This window comes from Pieris brassicae, chromosome 2 (assembly GCF_905147105.1).
Source record: "Pieris brassicae chromosome 2, ilPieBrab1.1, whole genome shotgun sequence".
NCBI lineage: Eukaryota > Metazoa > Arthropoda > Insecta > Lepidoptera > Pieridae > Pieris > Pieris brassicae.
This window is the reverse complement of record NC_059666.1, coordinates 7992137-8017255: the sequence shown is the minus strand read 5'-3', so window position 1 is coordinate 8017255 and position 25119 is coordinate 7992137. Positions and strand designations below refer to the sequence as shown.

Genomic DNA, 25119 nt, shown 5'->3' with positions numbered 1-25119 from the left:
TGTTAGCCACTGGAGTAACACTAGCCTTAAAAAATAGTACTTTTTCAGTTTGATAAAACTTGTGGAACACTATCCCTGAGCACGACATATATTAAATACCAAAATCACTTAAAAAAACGTACAAATTAGTAAATTGTTAATGAAAAATTACTAAATGTTAAATTTTTGTTTTTACCCCAACAATATGCTCGTGGGAGATACCTAAACGACGCGACCTTTAATACTTATAATTAAATATTTTTAAGTATCGAAGCCAATAATATACTTTACTTAAACTTTAATATAAACTATTTAACAATGACAGTTAAATAGTAGATATTTTAATATTCAATAAACAATAATTACAAAATCGTATAATGCCTGTAAATTATTGTTAGTTCCTTCTTATAAAATATCAGTGATCTCCCCAGGCTTAAAGAGATTATATAATATCCGAAATATGAATAAAATCTTATTTAAATAGGCTTAAGGACAATTATTTATTTTAACTAAAGACCAGCATCTGAACATCATAAAGAACACTGAGTAACCCTTTACGATTTACCAGGACTGGCCTGAATTAAACTCATTTTAATTCGTGTATATAGAAATTATTACTATAGAATTCAATCGACTAAAATCTCCTTAAACGCACGTAAGTTTATCAATAAATTAATCAGCTATGTAGTTCCGCTCAAAACAAGCCAGTAAGGTGTTTGATTATATCGCTATTCGGCAACATAATGCAAGGGTATCTTAAAATGTCACGAGTTAATCAATTTGAATGTTTATTGTTGTGTAGGAGTTAGCGAGTAAAAAAATAAATGTGTTATAAAGATGTTTTGCAAATTGTTTCTTGTAGATAACATGTATTAAATTTTAGCTCCTAGTATGTATTTTAGAAAAGTAAAAGCCTTACTTAATTTTCGTATAAAAACAACTCGTATACGACTTTTAGTGTCGTTAAGTTGACTATTTTAAGGTAGTATAGAGCGGTAAAAATTTTAAGCTTCAATTGAATCTAGGATGAATCTTTCAATGGGTGGTAAGTCTTGTGGAACGACTCTGATGATCATCTCAATCTTATGAATGAAATCCATTCAAGTTCAATCTCCTCCATTAACAAGGGAATCTATTACCAATAAACAGAACAAACTAAAACATTAAGAAATATCAAATACAATTTATTTCTAATATAGATATCGTATTCAATATGTCAGATTCAACACAGGTAACACACACACGCGAGCACGTCTTATATATTTTATTCTATAAAAATCACCATGGTCATAATATCTTGCATATTCCATTCACTCCTAACTTGTTTTTAAAATAATAATAATATCTTCTATCATTATCAATATTTTATTAGAAGCATAAGTTGTTACTTGTAATACATTTAGATATGTAGCGTTTTTTTGGATATGTACCTAAACTTTCCGTCTGCTTATATTGTTATTACAGATGTCTGATTAAATTAGATTCTTTGTATGTTTGTTAATACAAAAACTACTTACAATAAAGCATGCATTCTTAACCTTTAAACAATTCCGACAAAATACCTTTCGCTTTAATGTATTTATTACGCGGTGATCCAAACGCGATCGGATCTCATTACGATTTTTGAAGAGCTATAAATATAAAGTGTCTTTTGTATTCGGATTGACGCCTCGACATTACCTTTAACAGCTGTGCGCGTACAATTAGTAGTTTTTACTCTTTATGGGCGACAGTTTCTTACAACAATGACAAATGAACTTTGTTTCGGGTTTCTATAATTCATTTATGACTGCCATACTATTCTAGAAACTTCTATTGAACTAGGAACGTATGTTAGTAAGGGATAAGTTAGGCGTTACAAGGTTTTACCAAATAAACTTTTTAAAGAAACTTGGTCAAGGGTTGACTGACCAAACTTGCTGTAAGTATAAAAGATGACGGGAGAGGTTTTTTTTAGAAATTTGCATTAATACACGAGTTTTATTCCAGTAAAGTGAATTTCCTTAACTAAATACATGGAGTATGTTAGCTTATTGTAAAGGATGTAGATAGCGACTGGTTTAATCGAAATAATTTACGTATTTAATTGCATTACAGAAATCTAGTTATTGACATAACACGTTCTGATACCAACAAAAAGGTTACCTACCATCACTTTTGGATATTTCGTTTTTTGTCGCAAGACAAGACGTAATTGTAATGATTATAACCAGTCACATTTTTTGTCTAGTTACCCGAAACTTATAACGAGCTATATTATGAACATTTTCTGGGTATATGCAAAGTCTCCGTGAAAAATCCAGATGGACAAAGTCTAATGCCACGTGATGTAAGCGTCCATCTAACTTGTCGTTCGGTCTAAAGTATTTAGACCCAATAATGTAGTTCTATAATAAAGTGCAATGCATAAGTGGTAAAATGTTCAAGCCCTAATGTTACCTTTCCATTAAGTAACGTAACGGTTAACAAATTCTTTATACGTCCCTTTCGTTCCTCATAGGAATTTTATAATTACAATTCAAGTTTACCGCACATTTCGCGTGTTTAAATTTGGATACGAAAAAATAACCTCATCATATTTAAAATAACCCATTGTCTATACTAAAATATCCGTAAAAATAATAAAGTTTAAAAATAAATAAAAGTGACACGCTCGACATCGATATTTCAGAATGTTTTAAACAATGTCTTTTGTATATTTATGGTCCTCCATGGCTACTTTTTGCCACTCCATAAACAATATTAACTTTCCAAGTTAATTACTACTTAATTAACTGTATGAAAGAATGTTTTACGCGTAATTAAGGACGCATAAAAATTCGTCCGCACATCCTATGGACCATCATAAATTATGAGGACAACAAAAACTATACTACCGGAGACATCTTGCATAAAATTGTGACTGTGTTGATATAAATTGTGTAAGATCATCTAGATCAGTGCTTCCTAACGTAGGGCCCACGCACCACAAGGGGGGTACTTTCGTTAACCCGTTACAAAAATTTATTTAAATTATTTGGGAATAGAATTGAAAATTTTCATTATACGTTTATTTATTATATCTTTACCAAGGTATCATTCAGATTTCTTTCATTTCAGTATACAATTTTTTTAATTAAATATATTGAATAGTTGGCATAAAAAATTAAGTAAGTCTAAGTGGCATGGCACAAAAGAGGTTAGGAAACATTAATCTAATGTGCCGAAGCCGCGCACAAATTATTTGAATTAGAGGCAATTAGGGGTGAGCAACTATTTAATCAATTACCATCTAAAATTCGCAATATTGGCGCGTTTAACAAATTAAAAGGGCATTAAAAATACATGTCAGAGTGAATCTACTAGACTGAAATTTGGACGTGTATCTCGCTCGTATATACATACTGTTTCTCATGTAAATAAAATAAAATTTTTGTAATAAGAAAATAAAGTTCTTTAAACATTAATCTAGATAATACGAAGTCAGAAGAGGTTTTATATTCTTTTTTAATCAAAGGATATTTTAAATTTATTAAAACATTACATTTAGCACTATAGGAAAGCCATCAATTATTGAACGATAACCTATTCAAGCTAGCAAGCTGAATGTATTAACACTACTCTATATACTATTACTAATTACAATTTAAGAACGAAAGTGTTGCGTATTTTAATTTAAATACCGACAAGATTGTTTCATTTAAAGTAATAATATACTTATCAGATCCAAAAATTACTCAATGTATGTCAAAATTTAATTGATCTTTGGCATCGAGGCTTCAGTATGACATATTATGTATATTTTACGACATCCATGGCACGACTTCAGACGTAAGATAGAAGCACAGTTCATGTTTGGCGCTCTGAAGATAAACTTTCTGCGACTCAAATTGCTGCTTGGCGGTGTGGCAGTCGCGCTGCGGCAGCTGTCTCTTTCTTTCATATTGCAAAGCGAACAAGACAGAGCAAGAGATACGTTCCCACCGTGTATCATAACTACGAGAGCAAGAGAGAACGAACTATACAGGGGCAGACCCCACTTGGAATCGGCACACGAAATCCTTATGGTCTGGGCTTCTATTCTACGTCTGAATTCGGTGTCCATGGCTACTTTTTGCTACTCCATAAGATAAGAAAATAACTAACAGAGCCATAGATCTGCCATTAGTATAATGTTTTGAACGCTGGGGTCATAAACGTAACACCTTAACGAACGACAGCATTAATGACTTCTATGAATAAATTACAGCGCCCCTGCTAGCTGCCTTAAACATATATTTATAGTAGCTGAAGAGAGCTGCCCAGAACCGATTAGGTTTTCTACACTGGATGGCCTCCGGCCCACTAGGGGGACTATAGGACTTTAAGTCAAGACAAGATTTCTGATAAATATGTTTAATAAGGCGTACCTACATACGTGAGCGTCACGGAATATTCCCTAGCAAGTAACGAAAGTTATACATGGAGATTTATATCAATGTAGACATGTATATGGCTGCGTACCTGGAGTTACTTCACATGACACATTCTATTTGTATTAGCAATACTCACCAAACTTTTACCATTCTTAGGTGGTATGAGTGCTTATTCGTCTCTTTCTGTCAACGCTGTTAACGCTGTGTCAAAAAGAGACAGATCTTTCCTTATGTATATATGCATACACATTTTTTTATAGGATTATAGCTTACGAATAAAACAAAACCCTTTTATTATATCATTTAATAAAGATCTTAGTTCTGATATATTGTAAAAGATTCATCTCATAGTTATAATATTTACAATTTACTATTAAAAACTGTCAAAAATAACTTCTTTTAGTTGATTTTTAAATACAACACGTGAGATCACATATTTTAGTTAAATAAAACAACTTTATTAAACATACAACTATTTTCGCGATCTCCTTTACATCTCTTCGCCTTAAATATTTTATAGTCCCACGCTACGTTAATTTACGTTAATGAAAACGTACCATACGTAAGTTAAAACGAACTATAAGCTTATAGAATATTAGACACATTCATATTATTAAATATGTAACGAGTGATACAAAGCAGTTTCCGTTTAAAGAGTAAAGTTTACAATATGTATCCATTATTCAGAACTAAATCAGTTCTTCAGGTTAGTCTGATGAAACATTTTAAATTAATGTCATCTGTGTCGTTTCATCACAGGGCTAACACAATATGGCAGAAAGAGACGACAGACGACATAAGTGTTCAATTTGAAGTACTTCAGAGTTCGTGTATCGTGGTTTTGTGTCTAATTAAAGACTTTGAAACAAATACTGTTTAGTTTTATATTATATTTTATAGTGAAGCAATGAACCAATTCGGCTTAAAGCAGGGTAAAATACTAACCAAAATTCCTATGAGAGACAAATTTTTCAATTTCATAAGTTATTAGACTAATAAACCCGTACTCTAAAACGGAAATGCTCCCACAACGAACTGTTGAATATTTTCAATAAGTTCATTTTAGAATTCGAGCCATACGACTTGTATTTTAAATAAAAGTGCGTAAAATTACAATAAAAGATCTTAGTCTTCTACAAAAATAAAACATAGTTTTTGACCAAATATTGGCCAAACGTAATCTGAGTACCCTTAGCACAAACTTATCATGTATGCCTATATAAAGCCAATTGACAATACGAAAGAAATTGTATTTTACTATAAAGAGCTACAGTCTTATTCCAAATACGACCACACATACACACTTAGAATTCATTTAAAGAAGAATGTTGTTAGAGATATTGCATTATGTTATAAATGCGTGCGTACGTTCTACTTACTTTTACAAAATAAATACGTCAATGTAACGCTACTCATACTTTTAAGGCAAAATACATATAAACGACAACATAACAAAGGTATAAATAAGTGATACAGTAATGTTCCAAAAACGACCGCAGACCGCAGCTGAACATTTTTATACTTTTATAGAGTTACGCCAAATACGCCCACGGAACGTCACTGAAGATGCGAAAGAGCATTATTCTATTACGTTCACAATTTTAGATATCGTTCTCGCTAAGGATTCTTTACTATACAGGACACGCGCTCAATATATAATATAATATATACAACTATACACAATCCTTAAAATTATGAAGCGCGCCTTTTTAACGTCACTTTACCTCTGGCGAGTTGTGATACAAAGATTCGTACACGTTCCGAATTCGTCTTCTTAACGCACACCTGAAAAAATCAAATAATTGAACTCATTTCCTTCCCATCCCTTCTTATCACAGTGTAAATTCAATTTAACAGAAAGAGACGAAAGAGTATTTCATTTTAAAGAGTCTAACGCACATTGGCAAGTATGGAACTTAATATTTTTAAACCTCACATAAAAGGTTGGAATTGCTATGTTAACTATTATTTTACCTTACTTACCAGCATCAAGCTTACAAGGCGGTACCTATATTTAAAAAAAATGATACACGAAATAGATTCGCAGCCCAGTCCTAAATGGTTGTAGTGGTTTTTGTTAATAATTTTACTGACCGCTTCATCGGTAATGGCGTGTATATGCGCTGGGAAACGCGGCATATCTCTTCCCTCCACGTAAACACTTTGCCCACGATGGAACCACCGGCGCTCGTACAATAGCTTCCCGTCTTCAACTCGAGTATCTGCCGTTTCGCGTTCTGGGGGCGATTCACGGACTGGAGACTCACCTGGAAAAAGTAAAATTTACTAATAAATATTTGATATATACCCCAACGATTATAATACTTTTTTAAAAAGTTACTTACAATTTGAGTTGAGATGTTTCCTGGGTTGTGTTGAATTATGTGAGTGGTGTCTGGGTGGTGAACTCCGAGAAATGGCCCTAAGGTCAGCGTCTATGTCTCTGTCATCAAGCTGGAAAGTAAGTGTAGTAGCGAGCGGTTTACGTCGCTTTTCAGGCGCTGGCGCAGGTTCATTTGCGCGTCTTCTCAATATTCGCTTCATTGGGGGCTTCACCTAAAATTAAAGTAACAATGTATGTAAGTAATTTTTATATTTATCTATTGTAATGATTAAATTCAAATTTTGTAATGAGAAGTTAGTATCATATGCAAAATGAAGTTAAAAATGCAATACCAATGCAAAAAAGTTATTTCTTATAAGTGCAACGCCAATACTTCGCAGAACACAATGTCTTTGGCCTATAAAGTACACATAATACTTGCATTGTGCAATTAAAGTTCTGATGCACCACACATTAAATGTTTGATATACAAAATTTTATAAGAAAAACAAATTGACTGTGAGTGTAATATTTTTTTACCAAATGAAGAGAAAAATTAGTAAATTATTATTAAACAGTAAATATTTTTATAGCATTAATATACCTCTATAGAATCACCATTCAGTTCCATGTTATTTCTCTCACTCTCAATTGCATTTCGTTTCACTTCCAAGTCTTTAAGCAGGTTTTCCTTTAGTTCAATTTTTTTATCTTCAAATTCTTTAGCCGCAGCTTTTTTCTCTGCAATGTATTCCCTTTCAACAACTTCATACATGTGTTCTCTGGAAAAGGTACAGTTTTGGTCAAAACCAAGAAAAGAAAATTGAGACTAGTATAAGTATTAGTAATAAGATTTTTTTGTCAAAATTGTTAAAAGATGCTGTACCAAGATGCTACAAGTGTCTGGCCTTGGCTTCCACAATACCATTTAGATAAATATAATACAAACTATCTATGTATCTCATAGTCTAAATATGCGCACAAAATAATAATTGAAACAACAGTAGACAGTTTCAGTCCCATCCAGTCTACTAAATCAGTATTGTGTTACCTATATGAATAAATGATTTTTGACTTAGACTTCAGTATTTACTTATATGGTGAATCAGATCCTGGGAATTCAAAAACAAAAATATAGAGATCCCTTAGTATGGAGAGCCACATTGTCGAAAGCACATTTTAAAATTCATTAAATTTGGTGTAAAGATACAAATATTTTGTACTATTGTATTATCTTGTAGAATCGTCTATTGTTAAAGAACTTGCTTCTGTTATTGTGTTATAAAGGTGAATAATTAAAATATGTTTAAACTTACTTATAGATTTTATTGAGGCGTAACCGCTCATGTAGTTGATGTTCCAGGCGCTTCACTCTTCTTGTAAACTCTGGATAAATATTTTCTTCTAGTTGTTGTAATTGCTTTTTAAGATTCATCAACTTATCTTGGTACATCCTAAATAAAAAATATATATATTTAATGGTTAGTTAAGTCATAATCCAATATAGGGGTAAGTCCCAAAAATGACTAATCCCATATACATGATGTCCTAATACTTTGCTTCGACAGATGTCATGTTTTAATAAAATGCAAGATTAAGACTGGTTATAAAGTATAGTAACGTAGTAAGTAGTTCTCTTTTACACTTACTGTTCCTTGAGTTCTTGAGGTTCATCATTATTAGGCAGCTCTGCTTCACTTGCTTCCTCTGTATCTGAAAGTGAATTAAATTCTTTATTTACTACTAAAAAAAAAATTCAACACACGAAATATTACACTGAAAGGGGCAACTTACAGAAAAATAACAACAATGTAAGAAGAGATAAAATAGGATGATTATCATACTTAAATAGACCAGATACAAACAAGTGGCAGGAAATACCTTCGTCGCTGTCGTCTACTAGAGAAGGCAGTAATGCATCCGCTGGATCTCTATACTCATCGATATCGTCATACCCATCGTCCTCAAAGTCGTATTCATCCCCAGGGCCCGAATAAGGTGATCCTTGGAAAGACATAGTCGAGGTGATGCGTAATAGTTGCATACAGATTGACTGCGTCGTACCGTTTGTAAACTGCAGACATGCAATTAAATTGCAATGTAGGAGAACTAGTAAAAGAAACAATTCTACAAGTAGCTTTTGTTAGTCATAGAAAGATCAATGATTTCTTATTTCTTGGATTTTAGAAAGTATTTAATTTACGAATAAGAATTACTCTCGAACTCAATACGATTATAGCATCTACCATTTATACTGTCACTGTCACTTTGAAATCTGACAATTGAAATATGTGTCAGCCTAAGACTTGAAGCACATCTGCGCCACAGATCTTGATAATCAAATGACTTACATACGAAAGAGATTTACATTGAGAAAGATTCTATATTTTTGTCACCTCTAGATTGGCATGATCTGAATACAGCTTAATATAATACTATATTTTGTAGCTACATGCTAATATATTCAATTTACTGTTCCATAGGATGTCGAACAAAATTTATTTTGTTCAACTTTCTGTCCCCATAAAACTTATTAAAGGCTTTTCTTAAAATCATACCCTTATTAATAAAAATCATGTGTGCCGAACAGAAGTGATAATTTAAACTAATCTAAAAAGAATTATTGAATTCTGTAATGTTCCGAGGATCATGAAGTGTTTTACCCACCTGTAAGAATCACTTTAAAAGATCAAAACTAAAGTGATAATTTGCCGATAAAGAGTTGTTTATTTCAAAAGTAAAATCTAAAAATCTAATTTAGTTATCATAAATAAGGAAGTAAATGTTTGAGATAATTTGTCAGTCTGTGAAAATGCTAATAGGATTTGTCTATAGTTTTAGTTTGTCAATACTCCTCGACCAATGCACCCCTTTCTACTGTCAAGCACTGCTGTCAAGTATAAGACAAGAAAAGAGGTGGACGTCATCTCAATTTACGAAAAATATATTATTATTTTACATATATTGTATTATATAAAATGTGATTTTACATTGATTAAACAAAATCGGAAACAAAATTCATTTTATAGACGCTGTATGTTTTTTCTATTTATATTATAGCAAAAGTGTAGTGAAGGTGACGCTTAACTATTGTGTCGGTGATGTAATTTAGCTTGGGTGGCTTCTTAGTTCTAGGCGTTACAATGGAAGAATCGTCATTTACTATTCCAGCTGAAGACAACGGTGATACTGAGCTCGATCCTAGAATACAGGTCAGTCAGTGATAATATCATGTATTGAGTAAAAATTATAACGCTGCCAGTGCAACAGCAAAGATGAGTGTCAACTTTGTAGATTATTTTGCCAACGAACACAATGGATATGATATTCTATATCAAAACATGAAATACGGACTCATAGCTAGTAAAGAACTCTCAGAGTATTTCAGAGAGAGATCTAACATAGAAGAATCAAATTCGAAACTTTTAGCAAAACTTGCAAAACAGGCTAATAGCAACTGTGCTCAAGGCACTTTCGCTCCGTTCTGGAGCGTTCTCAAATGTTCCGCTGAGAAGTTATCAAACTTACACCAGCATATGTTTCAAAAAGTCAGTGAATTGGTTAAAGATGTTGCCCGTTATGCTGATGAACTACACAAGAAACATAAAGCTGTTAAAGACTCTGAATCTAGTACTCTTGAAGTTGTTTTACTGATTCAAAACACCAAACAAGCTCTACAGAAAGCTAAAGATGTATATACTGCTAAATCTGGAGAACTTGAGAAACTACGTAAAGATAATTCTTCTGCTAAAGATATAGAGAAAGCAGAGGTAAAATTGAAAAAGCTTCATGAAGATTATAGACAGTTGGCTGAGAAATATAGCTTTGTAAAACAAGATTTTGAAAAGAAGATGACTCAAACTTGTAAGCACTTTCAAGATGTGGAAGAAGCTCATTTAAAACAAATGAAACAATTCTTTAATTCATATGCTGACCTCATACAAAACAATCATGACCTCATGGGCCAAGTGCATAGGGATTTTAAACATCAGTGCTTAGAATTAACTGTTGAAAAATTATTAGAGCAGTTTTTAATGGAAAAGTACTCTGCCATTGAAAAAGGTAATCTCGTTGAACTACCTCCCACATTACCTAAACCAAGTTCAGCAAATAATTCCATTTCAGAAACAGACCAAATTTCCTCTGTATCTAATGGTTCACATAAACCTCAAGTCACAAAGGCTCCTAAAAAGGAACCATCATTTGCTACAAAAACTTCAAGAAGGACTACATCTCTGTTAAACTTGTTTACTCCCAATTTTCAAAGCAAGGATGAGCCAAGTGTTAACCCAGAGGGTGCAGCACCCTGTTCAGCTCCTTCTAGTCCTAGTGGGACTCCAGCTACACCAGTGACAACAGAAAAGGATGAAAATATGAACAGGTCCACATTGCGAGAGTCAAAATGGTTCCGTAGAACTAAGACAAAATTAAAAAAATCAAAAAAGAAAAAAGATGAAATATCAGAAAACTCTAATGCTGGTGAGAAATCTGATTTAGAAGAGAAAGAAGAAGAGGGTAACATAAAGGAGGATGTTATAAATTCACCAGAAGTTGATGAAGAAGGTTACTGTATTAGACCTAAAGATGATAAAGGTAGTGTGTATTCCTCAACAGACTCCGATTCAGATGAAGAAAGGGAGCAGAAAATTCATGTTGAAATTAAACCAATTAGCAATGGAAATCCACCTATGTCTGCAAGTGTTGATGAATTGAGAGCTACCGTTGAAAATATTTCTCTTTACAAAATAGGTACTACAAGACGTGGGTCCAATGCAAACGCTAGTAAAGCTAGTACAGACTTGGTTGATTTGAACTTGTTTCCAAGTCCCACTGTTAGTAACCCAACATCACCACATGCTAATCTGTCCAATCCCTATGCACCTCTTCAAGGAAATCAGTCCCATTTCTTAGAAAGTCCAACTCCAGTTACATCTACAAATGATGTTAGTGATATGTTCACAGAAGTTGGTGATGTGACTCAATCTAATTTTAGAACTTCAACACCAACAATATCTACCATTTCTCTTCCCCGACCCCCTTCAAGGCGTTCAGAAGGAGATTTTCGCACTGCGGGTTCATCAGGGTCCAGGGGTCCTTCCCCATTAACTATAGGAATGGCAGATACTATTCCACTAGCTGTTGCATTTCATGAAATCATCCATTCATATTTTAAAGGAACAGAAGAATCAAAGTGCCAAGTTAAGATGTCTGGGGACATGATGTTGTCTTTTCCTACTGGCATAGTTGGAGTACTGGCTAATAATCCAAATCCAGCAAAGCTTTGTTTCAGACTTAAAAATATTCACAGGTTGGACAATGTACTGCCAAATAAACAACTAATAAGTATTAACACCATGATGTCGACTAGGGATAGTACTGTACTGGAATTTAACATGCTATCATTGACAACTTTACTGAAACGACAATCTGAAAAAAATCCAACAGCTCAATACTTCAATGTTGATATTTTAAAATATCAGATTCGCCCAAAAACTGGAGCTGCTTCATGTCCATTACAAATGGTGTCTTATTGGAAATGTGAACAAGATCATACTGATCTTAAAATGGATTACAAGTACAACTTGCATGCTATGAGTCCTCCTTCTCCTTTGCTAAATGTATCAGTTTGTGTGCCAATGACTGGATCAGTCCGCAATGTAATAGCCATGCCAAAGACAATTTGGAATGGTGAAATGGAACAAGCTTTCTGGCGGTTCACTGAGCTTTCCCAACATTCTGAGGATCGCGGTGTAGGGTCTCTGAAGGCTAGGTTTGAATTAAACAAAGGTCCATCAAATAAGGCTACAATCTCTGCTCAATTTAATTGTGAGGGCGCAACTTTATCTGGAATTGAATTTGAGCTCATCGGAAGTGGTTACCGCCTCTCACTTGTAAAACGTCGCTTTGTATCTGGCAAATACATATGTGATAGTGACATGCATTAATATATTTTGTACATTTTAATTAAAATGCTGTAGGTATATGAGGCAAAGTTTTAGAGAATATTTAAGTTTTGTACCTTATAGGACTGTTTCCTGTCCAAAAAAGATTTGTTTCTTTAATATTAGATGTAAATCTCGATAATAACTATAGTTATAGTTACTTCAATGTAATTATTAACAGCATTTTATATTTAAAGTATATTCACTGAACTAACTTATTTTCTCAAATTAGTAATGTGCCATTATTCTTACTCTGTATAATATTACATTAAACATCCATGTATAAAGAAAACCATCACATTTTAGGTACATTAGTAAAATTAGTTATTGCACCAAGAAAAATAAGCTTTAAGAAAGTGAGTTGATTAAACTATGTATCAGGAAAATTATAAAGTAAATGTTTTAACGCTTTATATCTAAACATTGCTATCTACCTCTTGGGGTCAATATGAAGTTGATACATACCATATATATATATATATATTGTATATGTAGTTTTGTTTTAGTTACATGAAGAAAAAAAATCAGTATGTGCAATATTTTGGTTTTCTATAATTCATTGTTCAGTTACATTTATACATTGTGTCAATATCAATATCAATCATATTATTTTGTGTGATTTTGTTTTATTAGATTAAAGAATGGTTATTATAATTTAATTGTTTATTTTTAGAAAAAACCGCTGTGTTATATATATTCTGCTGGCAAAATATTTTATTGTAATAACATGAATTATTTAGATTCAAATCAATATGATTGATTTCACTGAATCTCTGATATTGAGGTATTATTGAGGAATTTATTTTTTTCTTTCATTTATTTTAAAAATTGACTAGTGCATTAGAAATTAATTTTTTTACTCGAGTGTAATCTCATTTTGTTATTTTTATATTAATTCTTATACATTTGTGCATGGCCTAGGAATATTATAATAAATTCACTCTTAAAGTGGCGTGTTCAAATATAATGTTAACTAATTTCTGTTTAATAATACATTGATCCATTCCATTAATAATTAATTTCTATATAAAGTAATATTTTCTTTCACATTCAAAATTAATGATTAGTACTGAGCTCGCATAATTTTCTATTTGTTAGAATAAGTGTTTGATTGCAAGAAACTGAATTTAGCGATGCTATTTTTGTATTGTTAAATTTATGGTATGTAATTGTAATATGTAATGTAATCGAAAATAAAATAAATCTAAGAAGTATTTTTCTTTTAATTGCGTCAAATTCTAGACAAGAGTTCATTTATGTAAGTATAAATTTGTTGAAGTTAGCTTTTGTAGGGACAGGAAACAATCTATAAGGTACAAATTAGTAAAAGTACATGCATCATATAGATAAAAGTATGTTTATCTCCCGAGATAATAGTTGATAAGATTGTAGAGCCATTACAATGTCTCGTATGTTTCCCGTCTCTACTTGTTCTTTGCTGTTGCCATACGTTTGGGAATATCGCGTACGCGTACCATGTGATTGTCTTAAATTTTTCAAAAATTTTCAGGTGGAATTGGAAAAATTAAATGCGGCTACAGATGAGATAAACAAATTGGAGTTGGAGCTTGATGTAAGTGTTATTTTCATATCGTAAGAGTAATGACGCCTAATTATCTTATTAATTCATATTTTTCTTAATATATAAAGTATGTAGTATCGTTGATAAGGAAAGGCCTTAATTAAAAATAATTGAAACATTTTTTTTATCAAGTTCCCAAACTTAATATAATCATGATTATTGTGTGATGTATTAGCGATATTTCGGCTTAAAATCTTTAACCTAATCACCTACTCTACTAGCCATATGCCGTAGATTGACTATTGATTATTAAGCTTTCGTATAGCCTAGGACCATCCAACCCAAATATTATTTTTCTATTCCGTTTAGTTTCCGAGATAAATTTTAGATGAAGATGTCATTTAGTGCAATAAAATTTATTTTGTGTATAATTTACTACAAATCGACATCACTCACACTCACTCAATTCACTAAAAATAATCATAAATGGTATGAAACATCTAATTTAAATGGTCGAAGGAAATAATTATCGTACGTTGTTAAAGGTGATTTCCTTAATTTTCTTCCTTTATATCCTTCAGCGGTAGAGGAAATTCAACCGATAGATTCAAATTGTGTATCACTTAACTTTGTTGTTACTTTTGTGAACCATACCTGATAAACCATATGGATGATTGGCAGGCAAGGAAACCGTTTACTTTTTTGTTTGTGAAGGAAATTTATTGTTTAAACGGAACTGATCAGCTTGAATTGGAGATTTTTTATTCTCATTAGTTAGTGCTCACCAAATGTACTATGCAATTATATAAGAGGAAGGTTGTTTAGAGGAAGAACACGAGAGATGTCAATCTCTCCAAGACTACTACGACACGTTTTCTATACATAAAGTGTTTTATAGTTAAAAAAAACAGTGGCGGTACAACCTTTTTAGGTCTGGGCCACGGATTTCTGTAATAGGCGATTAGGTGATCCTATGCCTGATACAAGCCGTCGACTTTTGAGGTCTAAGGCCAACACTGTTCTATAGTTTAGTTACAGTGAAATTGTCCCTGTATTTAATAATAAATCAATTCCTTTTTTAGCATTGGAAATATATTAACCGTCATGGTTGAGTTGTCCGAGCGTTGTGCATATAACCTAGAAGTACCCTAGAGGTAAGACGATCGCCTTCCCTGACGGTACGATTGCAGTAGACGTGTTACGTTTCAACGTAATCGATATGCAATTCCATAAGGCTTCTGGTCTTAGATAAGGAGTTTCTCGCTCCGACTTAGTGGACGTCACGAGTTTCTTGAACAATTTAATGGAACTTGTTACCGCCTAGTTTGAATATTTCATACATAAACAACCCGTGTTTCATTATATGGGATCGCGGGTGATTTGCCATTTTTTTTTTGCTTGCACTAAAGTAATCTTCAAAATCCGTAAAATCGAAAGAAAAAAATTAGAATAGCTCAACGGTATACTATACATGAGTGTTCCAAATATTAAAATTACAGACACAGATGACTAAGTAAGTGTAAGTGATGACGTAATGAAACGTCGAAACAGATCTTCATAAATTTAGCTAAGAACTAAATAGATAGAAAAATAAATAGAAAAGGAATAGTATAAATATTTCCATATCCTGTTGTAAATATGATATTTTGTGAGTGTAGATTTAACGTCGGAACCCTTGGCTTTAGCTATATCAGGTATACAAAATATAAAGACTAGCCTACTTTTTGAGTACTTTGTCAAGTTGTGTAAACAGCCCTAGATTTTACCTGTCGAGGCGGTAAAAACTGATTTCCATATGCAGAAATGCTATGAACTTGGCGTATTTGGGTTACAGTGAAAATTTTATGTGAGTGGCATCACGCTCGATATATAATTGAATGTTTTTGAGTTCAGAAAAAATACATTCCTTAATGTTACATATATTAAAAACAATAACCTTATACGTTCTATTAATCTGAAGTTTGCAATGTTTTATCAGCTTTCTATATCTGTCATATGTCACTAAAACGATAAAGACAACATTGACAGGACAGGACACACTGTAATCAATCAATTGAGTGCAAATCTATAAATTTTTAAAATTTATCAATGTATGATTGTTTGCTATACAATCGTAATCGATTACGGTATGTGCAGTTGCTTAGTAGACATACTGTCTCTCCGCATAGCAGAGTATGAAATAGCTACAGATGGCCTTTTCTAAATGAGTCGCCGTCGAATTTCGTTGTATGAAAATGCTGCATCATGTTATGTAACGTGAAGTGAAATGCGGGGGTTCGCTTATAAAAGGTTTATGAGAAATCGGATTAAAAATTAATATACTGTATAATGTTTCGACGGAAAACAAGACGGCTTGTCGACTAAGCAGATAACACATGGTGTATGTTACGTTTGTATAACGTTTATAAACTTTATTTCTCATTGCAAAAATGTATTTTTAGTTACATGAGAAACTTTATATGCATATATCAACGAGATACACGTCGCCAACAGTCGTCCTAATTTAGTTAACTGGGCTCATTCTGATATGTTTCTTTAATGATCTTTTGAATTGGTTAAACGCGCTAATATTACGTATTTAAGACGGTAAATCATTAAATAATTGCACACCCTCATACTTAAGACTAGGGCAAGATAAGCAAAGTTGTATATATTATTAATATTGTGATTGATCCACGCGACTACCTTAAAACGCGAATTTATTACATTATTCACATAACTCGATCTTACGCAATATATTTTTGTGTTTGAAAGAAATATAGAAGATAAAAGGTAAGAGTCACCATCGAGACTACATGTTCGTTGAGTCAATACAAAGTTAAACGTAGTTAAATTCCACACAAAACGTTTAATACGGAAGTAGGTGCAATGAAAGTCCCCAAGGTAGTTTGAACTTCCGGTGACAATGTATATCATCTTTACGACTTATTTCTTTGACGTCATAGTGACGAGTTTTATCAAAGATGTATTTTGATGTAACAAACCGGATATCGTACTGGGTCCAATTAAAATAAATCAATGTTACTTGTTTGGTGTTTCTGATTTTAATTAAAAAAACGTATTTTATAAATTTATAAACCAGCTTGTTTTATACTTCAATAACGAATCTAATCTTACAAAAGAAAACTATTAAAAGCTGATAATTTACGCTTTCACAACGGTAGTCCTTGAGAATTGAGTTTATTTTTAGTAATTATTTTAATCCTTTGGTAAACGTAACATTTAAAGTATACACGAAACAAAAATTTTATCCATTTCAAACATAATAATTCATGTTCATAGTAGTTGTTGAGCTGTTATCATTGTAATAACATCAAAAAGTAATGTGTTAAAACGCTCGCGTGTCTTGTCAATTTGATCTAGATATAATTTACTATAGCTGCACGATTAGCTCGATTTAATTAATGTCAGAAGTGGGTCGACCTACTTCACTTGTACAATATTGTTCTTAATTGCCTTATTAATAAGCACTCATAGTTCTGATCTAGGGATAAGCTTTAGATTTTGAAAGCTTTTATAAAAACAACGTAATCATTTGTCTCTTTCTGTCTAGCTGTGTTTACGGTGTGATGAAAAGAGATTAAAGCCATGGTAGATATTACGAATCTTAAATACCACCTTGGTAATTCAAAAAAATATCACAATTTCTTTAAAATATATGTGGACTTTTACACGAGAAAAAAACCAGTCAACCCTTGATACAGTTAAATCGTAGTTTTATGGTTTTTAGTGTAGGATATCTATTTAAAAATAATGTTACAGTAAATATTTATAAATTAATGAAATAAAAGATACGAATAACAACGTTTTCCCTTGAACGGGCCAGCACAAGCCGGTTTGCCATACTATTGTATGTTTGACTTTTTAGACTATCAATGTAGGTCAAATCAATTTGTTAGCAAAGAGCGTTTACCTACATTAACTCGTACGCGGAGTGAACTGTTGCACAACGAGATGTAAGGAATCCTGTTTCATGTTATTCCAGTTTGCAATCCCTGTTATGTACCTGTAATGAGTGCATTTGAGATGTGTAAAGGAATGAGTTGTGTATTCTTTGTATTGTATGATGGTCACAGATGCGACAGACGACCCTGAGGTCGTATCCAAATGGCCAATAGGTACACCAATGGATTCTGTTCATAAATAAATACATGCTCGTAACTATGCCAAATTATGCGTTACCCAAAAATGATTTCTAATTTAAAATATAATATTTATTCCTACTTACCTATTTGCCCAGAATAATTCTAATTAAAGTTCGTTGTTGAGTTGCATCGTTCCTTAGATATGCAATTACGGCCCCGCATTTTTAACCGCTTTAATTCTGTTGTAGCGTGATGGTATATATATGTGTAACCTTCCTCGATACATGCAAAAGAAAAATAAAATTATTCATTTGACAACAATTCATTGTAATGTGTAAGATTTGGGAACCGTGTTAAGTAAAGAAATACCTGTGTCAGGGTTCATAGCTCTTCCATAACAAACTTAATAGTCAATTCCATAAAAATATATATATATTTTTAATTACTTTTGTTTTTTCAACTGTTTGAACACGCCTGGATCAGTGTTGACCTAGTGGCTTTAGCGTGCGACGCTCATCCCTGAGGTTCGATCCCCGGCTGTGCACCAATGGATTTTCTTTCTATGTGAGCATTTGGCATTAGCTCGATAGGTGAAGGAAAACATCGTGAGGAAACCGGCTTGCCTTATACCCAAAAAGTCGAAGGCGTGCGTCAAGCACAGAAGGCTGATCACCTACTTGCCTATTCAATTTACAAATGATCATGAAACAGATACAGAAATCTGAGGCCCAGACCTAAAAAGGTTGTAGCGCCATAGATTTTTTTTTGAACACGCCTGTGTACATGAGTGAGTGAGTGGGTGCATGTTAGTGAATGAGTGAATGTGTGGGTGCATGTTAGTGAATGAGTGATTGTGTGGGTGCATGTTAGTGAATGAGTGAGTGTGGGGGTGCATGTTAGTGAAGGAGTAGTTGTGTGGGTGCATGTGAGTTAATGAGTTAGTGTGTGAGTGAAATGTGTAACTATATATTAGGTCTCAGAAGCATCTCCAACACTGCGTAAGGTGTGTTCATAAGCCAGTCCTTTAATCGTATTTTTAGATTGTTGTCCGTGAGCGGTATTATCTAAACAAACTCTTCAACTGTGTAACATTAGTATAAATTACATCATAAATTTTTAAGACTGAACTCTGAGTACAACTTTTAGCCGATATACGTCGTATGTAATCATTACCGTATTTGCATATGTTGCATAAATCACAATTTACTACATTTTTTGTGAAAAATATTATTGCTTGCATAATAAATGGATTTTAGATGTATAATAATAATACAATAGACAAGTACATTGCGTTAATTACAATATTGTAGAAGTAGGCAGGTATTAATGAAAGGTTATTTCTAATAATCTTAGAGAATTCGACACAAATCTTGACATTGTTATTCGGATTTCTATAGTGTCTAATATATTCTTTTAGAAGGTGCAATCGTATTTCGTAATTCAAACTGATGATGTACATCGTATAGCTTTTAGTTAGTGTTAGTTTTCCTAAATAAAAATTTTGGTTATATGTTTAATATAAGCTTCTCTCTTCTCCATGGAAAGGCTATGAAACTCCTCTATAAGTACTTCTCCATCATATCTCTAACCACACTTTGAAATTGTCCCTATTTATGTGGCTTCTGTCCCTAGTTACATAGGTTATTATAGACTAGTAAATTATCTTTTATAATGTTTATAATACGACTATTTCTGGCATTAGCCAGAAATTTTCATCTCTATGTGGAGTTGACGCTGTAATAATATTTTTTATTTACAACACTCGTTGCATTTATTACTTTCCTGTAGTTTGTTTCGTTTCTAGTATTGTAGTTATAATCCAAGAAGAATGTAATACAAAGATCCTATGTTGCCTATTCTATTGACTAATCAATGCCAATTGATTGAATTTAATGATGTAACTGTGTTTGCGCACAGTACACACGTCTGTTAGGGTCAATTGCACCCGTTATGATTGACATGAATTCCGCGTCGATTGAAAGCACGGGAAGCATACAATATGAACATAGCGCTGGTACTAGCTTTACATACTGAAGTTTAGTACTAGAATATCGTAAAATATAAAGCTACAAATACGCTGATACAATTCAAGAGAATTCATCCACTTTTAGTAATTTATATATAAGGCTTCTTAATTGTCCCATTTATTCTGAAACAACCAGAAACCATAAGAAGGTGACTGGCTATATGATTGTTGTGGATATGATGGAAGAAAATTGAATAGATTAAATAAGATTCGTGACGGAATGTCACGGATGTTTTGTTTCTTAGAAACTGCTAAGGCTAGAACGATGCCTATGTATACATTGAATTTTTATGCTCACACCCTTTTTTGTGACAAAGTATAGTTTGTTAGTGGTAGTAATGGTAGGATATAAAAAAAGGATTGTAATCAATTTTGTGGAAACTGAAGTTGTTCAAGTTTAACTTATAAACCTATCAAATGTAATAAATGTTATTTTCCCAAGAAATTGTATATTGTCATTCGAATTGTTTAAGATTGTAATATAAAAATATATGGTAATGACAACTTTTTCAGGAATCAGTGAAAACATTTCACCTGCTTTTAAATGAGACATCACGCCGGCTACAAGGGTTGACCAAACGTCTAGGAACCTGTGTGGACAAATCGCGGCCCTACTACGATGCTGTTGCAGCTGCTGCTAACGCTCGCGCTGAGTGTCAACGGGGCGCTGTGCAGTTTCAGCGAGCAAGTGGTAAGAAACGTGATTGAATATGTATTATTGAGATACAAAGATTGATATGTGTTGAAAATCAGGAGCCGGAAACGATGGCGCGATTCGTTTGTTTGTGATTGGTCTAACGGAAAGACGAATCGCGCCGCGTGTCTCTGATTGGAGAGATGTTGTTAAACAATCGAACGAAACGCTTCGTTTCATTTTTCCTTTTTAGTTTGACTATAGACACAAATTTGAATTCGGTTAGCTTTTGTATCCTGAATGTAACCTTGACCAGCTGTCCTTCGTCAGTCAAGTGCGTGGGCCGCGGCCCCCACAGGAAACAAACAATTTGCACTTAGATTAGATAGAGCTGTTTACACTATTTCATAATTCATTCGTGTGTAGCATTCAGCTACGCGCTGTACCGTTACAATAAGATATGTTCAATCTTTGCATTTATTTCTATGACAAAAATCTAAGCAGTTAAAGCCTTACAACACTCCAATAATAAGATACGTCATGATGAGACTTATGCGACTTTTGGATCTAAGACATGCCATGGTGCATTACACGAGTAAATCGTCCTTAGTCCTCGCGATGTTTATCCGTACGAGTTATTTACTTCATATATATATCTGTATTAAATTTGCATATTTCTTACTTAAAATATCAATAGAATTAATTGAATATCAATGAAGTTAAATCCTACATATTTTAACCTATTCTAACCAACATATATACTATATATTTAAATCCTATTGCGTTAAATTTTTCACTGTTTCCACTTTTAAAGCAATTTACGTAAGCGTTTGATTGTCAAACTTATATTATTTCGGCTTGTGCACAGGAATAATATTCACATAGTGAACTTAAACAATATAGATTGTACGCTTGCGTTTTAACGGATAAAATTGTCATAAGGACAAACGTTGGGGCACAGCTGTTACCCTCTCATGCATATCACAAAGGTATGGTCGAGTACTTTAGAATAATATATTATCAAGCGTTTCAATCTATATATGCCTCGTTTAGGTACTTAAACGCTGCTTCGTATAGGTAGCTTTATCTTTACATAAGTTCAAATACAGAAAACGCGTAATTAATTATCTCGCATAAACATTTGAATTATCTTCTATAGGTACATAGAGATACTTAACTATTTTACAAGGACAGAACTAAGGTATATCTATAATGTAAAACGTAGGTCATCTAGATAATATATAGTCCCTTTATGTTGCACAGTATGGTATATAGTATGCACTCAAATAAGTCAAAATATGTGAAATATCTCTTGCACAGGTGTGTTAAGAATTGTGCTATATTTTATATGAAGATTGACATATTATTAAACACAGTTGTAGTTTTAAAATAAAACAGTTGTGAAGCTTTGTCGAGTTAGTTCCTTTAAAAATGTGATGCATAGTTTTATCGATATGGATATCTATTTGTTAGAGAATAGAGATTGATAAATACTGTACGTGAGAGCAGTATTGTATACTCACAATGATAACATCACTGATACATGATCTATATTATCGTCTGCGTTATAAATTAACATCAATTTACACGGTACTTCTCAACGCGGTTACGTAATCATTATTAAAATGGATATAGAGATAGTAGAAACTTTATGGAATTGCGTGTTTATGTAGCATCTCAGTTTTATATACACGAATCAACAATAAATTAACAAAAAAGAAAGCAAAACATTAAATTGTATTCCAACTAAAAATCGCGCAAAGTTTTTTCAATATATAGAGAAACAATATCTATTGTTTCGTATACGGAATCGGTACTTGGTTTCCAACAGTTGGCATTCGAGCATACGGCTTTTTGTTCGATTACTGCCGAAGCAACGATTGATTCGACTTCGTTAATTCACAAGACCACTTCCCGAAAATAAAACTGAAATGGAAAGTTTGATTTATTGGGTTGTTGACTATACTTCTACTTATAAATTCCTTACAAATTCTACCAACCTCATTAACTACTGCATAACGCCTATCTTCCTTACATGGAAAACAAGAAAGGCTTGTTTAATATAAAGGTGTTGTACCACCCGTTTGTATAGTTCTTTGTCTGTTCGCATGCGCATGCACTAATATGCTAGGAATTCATAAGGTTAATATACCAATGTGAAAGTGATGTGATAGAACAATTGCCCTTTGAGTTGATTAATATTACGTTAGTGATTAAGGTGATACTTATTTTATGTGTGGAGGGGACCTTCTCCTAATAAAGTGTGGATGAATAAAGGCTTATTATAATTTCATGTGTCCTTATCATTACCATGGGACGTGGGGTCGACATTTCAGTGTCTAAATCGATTTTATAAGACCCCTGTGACCTTTGTGACGCCCGTTTTATTTATTAAAAATATGCCAGACCTCGACAGTAAGACCTCAGGATCAGCCCGCACAATGGGCGTTGCCAATCTATTATGACGGTTGACTTTTGTAATGTTATAATTTTGTTGCTACACAGATATCGCCCGGACAAACACTCGTTGTGATAACACGTGTATTTAAAATAGAATATAGATAATGTGAATATACTTTATGAATTTGATTTGGAATTAACGTATGCATTTTTTGTATTTATAATACATGTTTCTTTATTCCTGCAGCCTATAATAGATTGGACAATATCACTGGGATGAAGGATCGATAATATTTATATTATCAGGACTCTGAACCTTAAATAAACCTTCAAACGAAATTCCCATGTTAGACATTGTTAAAAAAAACTTTTGAGTAGGTCCCAATATAATATAACAATAATATATGTCCCAACAATATAATTCGAAATATGATGGATGTTCTATTGTTTTAGAATTGCACGCTGCCGCGAAGGAAACAGTCACGTTAGCTGAACAGCGCTTTGTAAGCAAACAAGACGAGTGGCAGTTTGATAGCAACTGGCAGGAAGTGCTGAACCATGCCATCATCAAGGTATTAAAATTATTAAGTTTACTTTAAATTAAATAAAACAGAAAAAATACTCAAAAGTTCGTATAATTTTCAGGTTATGGATGCTGAAAAGAGGAAAGCGGAAAGTGGTCGCGAACATCAGAAAAAAGCTGCTGCCTACATCGCCGCCGAAAGAAAGGTAACTTATAATGCATACCTGATAATTTAAACAACAGCGGTTATTATTAATAATGAATTAATTAATTAAATATATTTTAAGGTGACACAACTAGAAGATAATCTAAAACGAAACATTTTAAAATCGAGAATTTACTTCGATGAAAAGAAACTGTGCGACGAACAACTGCAGATGCAAAATGAAAAAATTGAGAAGCTTCAACGTATGATTGCCGACGCCAAATACCGCTACTCGAAATCTCTCAAAGCTTTAGAGGAAATATCAGAAGAGATTCACAAGCGCAGAGGTGATTATCCACCTGGCAAAGATTTTATACCGGTAGGACCAAGAGAACCGGGAGTCGGAGCAGAAAAAGACCCAGTAAACGACGAAACCTTACTTGAAATGGATAAAGACGAAGATAAAAGTTTACAGGAACTCAGAATGCGTGTCAGGGAACTAGCAGCGAAACCTATAGACAGAGACATAGAAACAGACGATGCATGGGCCCATGAGTTAAATGAAACTATCAACAAACTGGACCAACTCCTCATGATGAAAGAGAATAACCAACAAAAGAAATCGAAGTTAACCTTACCTAAAAACGCTAGCGCTCCATCGACAAGTACGAATGCGCCAAAAACAAATATTTCAAGAATGAAGTCTAGAAGCCGCGAAGCAATTTATGATATTCCTGGCCCTCTTACCAGTGATAAATCTAAAAGTATGATGTCTTTAGACGTCCTGGCCTTGGCGCGTGATGCATCCATAATGGATAGAGAATCGTATCTCAAAGCGGTTATCGAAGATAAATCTCCTACTGGGACGTACACTGAGAGTAATTCTGATAGAAATGACAGTCCTGATGATATTTTGATGGTGGAGTGCGACTCCAGTGACTCCACTCAAAATCCAGTAATCAGAATGACCAGTTCCACTGTAACTGATAGTGATAATAGTTAAATACTCGAATATGGGAAAATTTTAATCTCCTGCACTGTAGTTAATTTTTAAATAAATTTTAAAATCTCTTTCTTCGTATTTGAAAATTGTGGTTGTAATCAAGTATTTGTAATAGTGGGATGAAATCTCACAATCGTGATTTA

The 25119-nt window shown here is 33.1% G+C and overlaps 3 protein-coding genes across 4 annotated transcripts; 2 read left to right on the top strand and 1 right to left on the bottom strand.

Moving 5' to 3' along the window:
- Positions 1 to 4668: 4668 nt before the first annotated feature.
- On the bottom strand, positions 4669 to 8944 carry LOC123720557 (sin3 histone deacetylase corepressor complex component SDS3). Its single transcript, XM_045677218.1, has 7 exons — positions 8578 to 8944; positions 8346 to 8409; positions 8013 to 8150; positions 7301 to 7478; positions 6719 to 6929; positions 6468 to 6640; positions 4669 to 6158 (listed from the first exon to the last, which is right to left on the bottom strand). The coding sequence occupies exons 1-7, from the start codon at positions 8738 to 8740 to the stop codon at positions 6066 to 6068; spliced, it is 1020 nt and encodes a 339-aa protein (XP_045533174.1). The 5' UTR covers positions 8741 to 8944; the 3' UTR covers positions 4669 to 6065.
- A 612-nt stretch (positions 8945 to 9556) lies between these two features.
- Positions 9557 to 25044, top strand: LOC123720435 (SH3 domain-binding protein 5 homolog). 2 transcript variants are annotated; one of them, XM_045677037.1, is made up of 6 exons: positions 9557 to 9908; positions 14149 to 14211; positions 20785 to 20962; positions 23759 to 23877; positions 23951 to 24034; positions 24116 to 25044. In XM_045677037.1, exons 1-6 carry the CDS (start codon positions 9840 to 9842, stop codon positions 24974 to 24976), a joined length of 1374 nt encoding a protein of 457 aa, XP_045532993.1. In that variant the 5' UTR covers positions 9557 to 9839; the 3' UTR covers positions 24977 to 25044. The 2 variants fall into 2 exon arrangements, with proteins under 2 accessions (XP_045532993.1, XP_045532991.1); XM_045677035.1 differs by lacking the exon at positions 9557 to 9908 and having other exon boundaries at positions 13951 to 14211.
- On the top strand, positions 9907 to 13196 carry LOC123720432 (F-BAR domain only protein 2). The gene has a single exon (XM_045677031.1). It carries the CDS (start codon positions 9972 to 9974, stop codon positions 12639 to 12641), a length of 2670 nt encoding a protein of 889 aa, XP_045532987.1. The 5' UTR covers positions 9907 to 9971; the 3' UTR covers positions 12642 to 13196.
- Positions 25045 to 25119: the final 75 nt, after the last annotated feature.

Bases quoted from the DNA above. Each gene is read 5' to 3' on its own strand.
- LOC123720557 (XM_045677218.1), bottom strand. From the start codon at position 8,740: ATGCAACTATTACGCATCACCTCGACTATGTCTTTCCAAGGATCACCT. The intron at 6,930-7,300 runs GTATATTAATGC...CTTTAATTTTAG, and splicing joins TGAATGGTGATTCTATAGAG to GTGAAGCCCCCAATGAAGCG. The intron at 6,159-6,467 runs GTCAGTAAAATT...TGATTTTTTCAG, and splicing joins ACGCCATTACCGATGAAGCG to GTGTGCGTTAAGAAGACGAA.
- LOC123720435 (XM_045677035.1), top strand. From the start codon at position 14,041: ATGTCTCGTATGTTTCCCGTCTCTACTTGTTCTTTGCTGTTGCCATAC. The intron at 14,212-20,784 runs GTAAGTGTTATT...CAACTTTTTCAG, and splicing joins AATTGGAGTTGGAGCTTGAT to GAATCAGTGAAAACATTTCA. The intron at 23,878-23,950 runs GTATTAAAATTA...TATAATTTTCAG, and splicing joins TGAACCATGCCATCATCAAG to GTTATGGATGCTGAAAAGAG.
- LOC123720432 (XM_045677031.1), top strand. From the start codon at position 9,972: ATGAGTGTCAACTTTGTAGATTATTTTGCCAACGAACACAATGGATAT.